Source organism: Vidua macroura, chromosome 15, assembly GCF_024509145.1.
Source record: "Vidua macroura isolate BioBank_ID:100142 chromosome 15, ASM2450914v1, whole genome shotgun sequence".
In the NCBI taxonomy this organism is placed as follows: Eukaryota; Metazoa; Chordata; class Aves; order Passeriformes; family Viduidae; genus Vidua; species Vidua macroura.
The window spans coordinates 2920694-2927342 of record NC_071585.1 but is presented as its reverse complement, the minus strand read 5'-3'; the positions used below and the strand labels follow the sequence as shown (position 1 = coordinate 2927342).

At 54.7% G+C, this 6649-nt stretch overlaps 2 protein-coding genes across 3 annotated transcripts in view; both read left to right on the top strand.

Annotated features, from left to right (window-relative positions):
* The window catches only part of LOC128814991 (protocadherin gamma-A4-like), a 127913-nt gene that overhangs the window by 36665 nt on the left and 84599 nt on the right, over positions 1–6649 (top strand). The window lies entirely within an intron of this gene.
* LOC128815064 (protocadherin gamma-A5-like) lies at positions 1829–4762 on the top strand. Its single transcript, XM_053991460.1, has 2 exons — positions 1829–4422; positions 4754–4762. Exons 1-2 carry the CDS (start codon positions 1963–1965, stop codon positions 4760–4762), a joined length of 2469 nt encoding a protein of 822 aa, XP_053847435.1. The 5' UTR covers positions 1829–1962.

Below are 6649 nucleotides of genomic sequence, written 5' to 3'. Positions count from 1 at the left end.
TTAAAAAGTTTCCTAATCGTCGTCATTTTTCCCCGGTTGTTCTCTGCGTGGTATTAGTGGGAATTCGTCATTTGTGTTTCCACGTAGCGGCGGAAGTTTTAAAATTTTTCTCGGTAACAGCCTCAGCTGACAGGCTTTGACTATAGCTCTCCTTTTGACTAGTAGCAGCGCTTCTCAGTGTTTCTCCATGGTTCCCCGAGTTCTGCTGATGTGAGTTGCAGTCTTGTGTCCGTGATGGACTGAATTAAGGAACGGGCTCTCCCCCGTTCATGCAGGGTAGGAAGCACTTGGCTCTTCCTTGGTCACAGGTTCAGCTTCAGAATCGAGTTTTTGTCTTCCACACACGAGTTCTATGAATTTAAACTCGTGTTAGCAACATTGAAAGCAGATTCGTATTCTGTGAAAGGAGAACGGCCGATTCTGCATGACGGAGTCGAGGAAAAAATAAAAAGAAAGCACTGACATCTGCTGTTGGAGCTTTTTCCTTCCTGACTGATTTGTTCAGAAAGGCTGTGCTTTGAACTTTACACAAACCCGTTCGTTAAGCTTTGGTTTGTCCCTATTATATTTAAAAAGGAAAGGAACGTGGAAATTCCTTTCTCCATCCTGAGTGAAAAAAGAGACTGTCGCCCATTTTGGGCCGGGAGGTAATGCAGTATGGGACTTCGTTGGTTTCAGTTATATGTGCTGGCTATCTCTATTTTACTGTTCAAGATTTTATTTCGTACACTGGTGATGAGAGTGCTGAAAGATTTCTGTTTCAGAATTTTTTTTTTTCCTATCCTCATTTCACAAAAATATTAGGCGTTTTAGTAGGACCCGCATATATGGTGGACGGTAAATCTTTGCAGTTCTGTTTAGCAGGATAGACATGTGAGATAGGAAGGGATCACCCATCAGGGGGATCGGGCAGAGGCAGGTTTAGGCGCTTGAATCAAGCCCATTTGCAAATTCTTAGTGGTGAGCACTGTTTCGAGAGCACAGTTATACTTGTGTTCTAGGGTTCCATAATTCTTTTCTTGAACACATATCGTACCAACGTCATTAAGAAATACTTAGGTGAACAGTTTACTAACGAACTGCAGTGCTTTATGCGTTGATTTCAGAAAAAAGGAATCCTAGAATAACTTCATTACAGGTAAATCTGTATAAACTAAAGAAACTCTAGGGTTATCTTAGGAAGGGATGTCAAATATTTGAAGTCCTGAATCCTTCCTTTGAGGGTTTTAGCTGCATCTTTATTTGTAGCCGTAATTCAATCCTGTAACAATTAGGTCTTTGAATTAAAGAAGCATGCACTTCCTCTCGTCCCACCTGTGTTAATGAACCTGAGAGCTGTTTTTTCGAGATTTGTTAGTTTCCCGTTTTCCTGCTGAAAGCCTGTTGTTCAAGATGGTTTTGAACACAAAGGATAAGAGTGTCAATAAGCTGCTGAGTAAAATTCGAAACCTGTGTTTTAATTTACATCTAATGAGATTAGTAAGTGATTCGTTTCCCGTGCGGTTAAAGAACCACGCCCACGGAATGCCTCAGCCTTCCTCCCGATGGTGATACCCTGGTGGATGAAAGCAGAGATGGGCTGGAGAAATGCGGAGGCAGGAGATCGGCGGTGGAGGGAAAGTGACATCTCGGTGGCGACTGTCCCCTGTGTGTAGCAAGGCAGAGCCGCAGCGCTCGGCAGCGCTCGGTGCCTGCAGTGCCGGGAGGAGGCTGCGGGCGCCGCTGTTGACCGAGAGGAGCGAGAGGGAGCTCGGAGCGCTGCAGCCCCGCCCGCTGCGGATCGGCTCGTTCGGCTGCTCGCTCCCTGTCCGATCCTGCGGTCCGCGATCATCCCCGCGGTGCAGGTCCATTCTGCAGCCAGGCGGAGGGACCGGCAGCGGTGCACGGTGCAGAAGCTGAGAGCACTGAGTGGCAGCGGGATTGGATCGGCGGTGTTGCAGTGCCGGCGCTGCCGCGGTGGAGATGTGCGCGGCGGGGAGGCGCTGGGGCCGGCGGCAGCGAGCTCTGCTCTGGGCCGTCCTGCTGGCGGCGTGGGAGGCGGCGTGGGGGCAGCTGCGCTACTCCGTGCCCGAGGAGATGCCCAAGGGCTCGTTCGTGGGCGACGTGGCCAAGGACCTGGGGCTGCAGCTGCAGGCGATCCGAGATCGTGGCGTTTATATCTTGGACAAAGGTAGGACGCAGTATTTCGGTCTGCACGGGAAAACGGGACATTTAGTGACGGCGGAGAGGATCGACAGAGAGCAGCTGTGCGAGAGTGTGCAGCAATGCGTGCTGCGCTGTGAGCTGATAGTGGAGGGACAGATGCAGGTTTACGGAATCGAAGTGGAAATCACAGATATTAATGACAACGCGCCGAGCTTTCGAGAGGCAGAGACAGCGCTGAAAATGCTCGAAACGACAGCCGCGGGGTCGCGGTTTCCCCTCCCAGACGCTCATGATCCGGATTCGGGCCGGAATTCCCTGCAGAGCTACGAGCTGAGCGGTGACGAGCACTTCTCGCTGGCCGTGCAGGCGGGCCCCGGCGGCGATCAGCGTCCCGAGCTGGTGCTGGCGAAGGCGCTGGACCGGGAGGAGGCGGCGTTTCACGAGCTGGTGCTGAGGGCGATGGACGGCGGCGATCCGGCACGGACGGGCACGGCTCGGATCCGCGTGACCGTGGTGGACGCGAACGACAACGCGCCCGTGTTCAGCCAGGCGGAGTACACGGTGCGTGTGCCCGAGGACGTGCCCGTGGGCTCTGTCCTCGTCACTGTCACGGCCACGGACGCCGACGAGGGGCCGAATGGACATGTGAAATTCCTGTTCAAGAAAGTCACCGAGAAAGCCTCGCAGATTTTCCAGCTGGACGGCGACACGGGAGCGATCACTATGTTGCGGAGGCTGGACTTCGAAGAAGGCAATTCCTACAAAATGGAAGTGCAGGCGCATGATGCTGGGGGCTTTTTTGACTCGACGAATGTTGTGATTACCGTGACAGATGTAAACGACAACGCCCCTGAACTCACAGTTTCATCGAGGCTAAATGAGATCTCTGAGGATGCCCCGCCGGGGACCGTGGTAGCCCTGATCCATGTGCAGGACCGGGACTCGGGGGAGAATGGTGAGGTGCGCTGCTCGCTCGACAAGGACATCCCGTTCCGATTGGAGAAATCCTTCGAGGACTACTACCGTGTGGTGACCGCGAGAGAGCTGGACCGGGAGCAGGTGTCGGAGTACAACGTGACGGTGCGGGCGGCCGACGGCGGGTCGCCGCCGCTGCAGAGCAGCGCGGTGCTGGCGCTGCGGGTGCTGGACGTGAACGACAACGCGCCGGTGTTCGCGGAGGAGCGCTACAGCGCGCGGCTGGCGGAGAACAACGCGGCGGGCGCGCTGGTGCTGACGGTGCGCGCCACGGACGCGGACTGGGGGCAGAACGCGCGCGTGCGCTACCGGCTGGCGGAGGGGCGGGTGCGGGGCGCGCCGCTGTCGTCGTACGTGTCGGTGCAGGCGGAGACGGGCGCGCTGTACGCGCTGCGCTCCTTCGACTACGAGCAGCTGCGCGAGCTGCAGCTGTGGGTGCGTGCGGAGGACGGCGGCGCGCCGGCGCTGAGCAGCAACGTGTCGGTGCGGCTGCTGATCGTGGACGAGAACGACAACGCGCCGCAGGTGCTGTACCCGCCACAGGCGGCGGCGGCGGCAGCGGCGGGCTCGGGCGCCGTGTGGTCGGGCGTGGAGCTGGCGCCGCGCTGGTCGGAGGCCGGCGCGCTGGTGGCCAAGGTGGTGGCGGTGGACGCGGACGCGGGGCAGAACGCGTGGCTGTCGTACGAGCTGGCCAAGGCCACGGAGCCGGGGCTGTTCCGCGTGGGGCTGCACAGCGGCGAGGTGCGCACGGCGCGCTCGCCGCTGGCCCGCGACGCGGCGCGCCAGAGCCTGGTGGTGCTGGTGAAGGACCACGGGCGGCCGGCGCTGTCGGCCACGGCCACGCTGAGCGTGGTGCTGGCCGAGAGCGTGGCCGAGCTGCTGGCCGAGCTGGGCAGCGCGGCCGACGAGGCGGCGGCGCCGGGCGAGCCGGCCGCCGGCCTGACGCGCTGGCTGGTGCTGGCCGTGGCCGCCGTGTCGTGCCTCTTCGTGGCCTTCCTGCTGCTGCTGCTGGCGCTGCGCCTGCGCCGCTGGCGCCGCCAGCAGCTGCTGCCGGCGGACAGCGGCGCCCTGCGCGGCGTGCCCGTGTCGCACTTCGTGGGCATCGACGGCGTGCGCGCCTTCCTGCAGTCCTACTCGCACGAGGTGTCGCTCACGGCCGACTCGCGCAAGAGCCAGCTGCGCTTCTCGGCCGGCAGCTGCTGCGACACCCTCCCGGCCCGGCCGCCGCCCGACGAGCCCGCGCCGCTGCTCGGGGACGAGGATCTTGCCGGCGCCCTCCCCGCGGATCCCGCCCCTCCTCCGGTGAGTTTCTGTGTCCCGGTTTTGTCCACGACTCTTTCTCCTGATGCTCCCTGCCCTTGCCCCGCCTTCTTCTCTGTCTTGCATCGGAGATTTTGCTTAAAAGCACGGTAAAGTTTCCTTCAGTGACGTTCTGAATGCTGGAGCCAGTTGCTGTCGTTATGTGAACATGGGGTGGGTCCTCAGCCTTCTATTAAGTGAAGAAGGAAGGAGGGAGAAGGCTGCTGCTGGCAGGCTGTTGGTTAGGTCGGAGGTTTGGGTGTCGATCAGGTCCCAGCTGTTGTTCCCCTATATCAGCTGTGCTCTGTAGAATCTGTGTTCCTGTTATCATTAGATCTTCTGAAGGGATGGATCATGTTATTACGAAGTACAACTTTATGGCAGGCCGATGTGTTTTCCCCAGAGCACATGTGCTTGAATAGGTTGAATGTGTCTTGAACAAGATGCTGATGGCTTTGCGTGGATCCTCTCTACACATTGTTCTCAGCATTATTGCTGTCCATGATACATAGTAGAGGTCAGCAGGGATTGTTTGTGTCATCCATGCTTTGTTCTTTCTCTTCAGCAAAGGATTGGGTCAGGCAACAAATGGTCCTTGATGTTGTGTCTTTCTTTGTTACAAAGATGAAGGATCCTCTTGAAATTGTGATTCTTTGAAAAGCCTTTGGGGGGCTCCATGTGGAGGAAGAAAAGGCAGAACTGCTTTGGTTTTTTCTTATTTTTCAAGATAGAGCTATATCAGATGGAGCTGGATGAGCCTTGGCTATAAATTTTATTTATCATGGCAAGAGAATTGCCTGGATGGGAAGGAGAGACTCAAGGTGCAGTGGGACAGACAAGGTGGGCATAACTGCCCCTATGCAGATATTCATTGACTCAGTGTCTCTTGGAAGACTGCTCAGCTTTTCCTTTGAGACTTATGAAGTCTCTTCACAGAACTTCAGTCAGCAGGCAAATGCAGCTTCCACAGCACAGGGATGTACAGATAGCTGTGTGGAATTGGTGGTGGGGAGAAGACTGGTCTGGGGAACTGGGCCTCTGCTGTCACATGTTTTAAAGATATATGGATGAAAGGACACCATGGATGGTGTGAAGGGTTGGAAATGTGAGTGCTGTGAGCCGCGCGTGAATGTCTGCTGAAAGACTGAAGGGAATGTTTTCCTCCATTCCCTGTCCAGTTCCTGTCTCTGGGATGAAGCCATGTGGGGTTCTTCTTCCCAATGTACTTGTCTACAAGGTAAGAATTCCAGCTGAATTGAGAACCCTGGGAGCTTCTTGCCATGTTGTTTGTCTGGCATCATAATTTTGTGACTTCAAAGTTTAATTTTGTACTTGTGACAGATGCTGCATGGGAAGTGCAAGCTGTGTACTCAGTGCTTATAAACAACACCATTAATTATCTACTCTGAGTTATATAATGCAGACCAGTGTTGTGAGCTCTTCTTACTGCAGGTGTAAAGTTTCTGTCTCCTTCTTCTGATCATCTGAAGATGGTTCTTTCATGTTTATAGGTGAAAGGAGAGGGATTTCCATAGACATGTTTCTTGGAAATATCTCTGTAATAACTGCTTTTTCTTGTCCCATGCCTAGGGTGAGAAGTCAAATATTACCCATAGTAAGGAGATACTGCCTGAACAACTTTCCTCTTGGTGGAGTCTCTCTGAATTCCGCAGATCTGTGCTAACCATGGGAGCCGTGAAGGGTTAGGAGGGAGTGTTGGGGGTGTGGTGTGTGAGGAGGTCCTGGTGGAGACATGGCATGTGTTTTGTAGATCTCCAGGGCTATTGCTGGCCTTCTGAAATGAGTCAGGAGGAGTCTTATGCTGTTCAACTGTGTGGTTTGGACTGAAATGGCCTAGTTTGGGTTCCATATTCCTTTGCATCTTGTGAGGAGTCCATGTGCTGAACAATGGTGATGTTGCCTTGGAGGGCATACTTGGATGTGTGGGTCTTTGACAGAGCTGGTAATAATTTATGGCCTATATAACATTTTGCACTTGTTCAAGTAATTGGGAGGAACCCGATAATCCTAAATGTGATGCCTGGGATCTGAGAAGCTGTGCACACAACTTCTCTTCTAATGAAGCCTGTCTGCAAAATTTGCTTCCATGTTTAGTTTGGACAGAGAGAAGAAGTCTGTCTGTCCAGAGACAGGGCCAGTGCTGGAGTTCACTGTGATCTAGTTCAAAATGAATGAATGAATTGTGTCCAGCTCTGCTTGTCCTAGGAGT

What these genes read in the sequence shown, in the direction of transcription:
- LOC128815064 (XM_053991460.1), top strand. Translation starts at nt 1,963, where the DNA reads ATGTGCGCGGCGGGGAGGCGCTGGGGCCGGCGGCAGCGAGCTCTGCTC.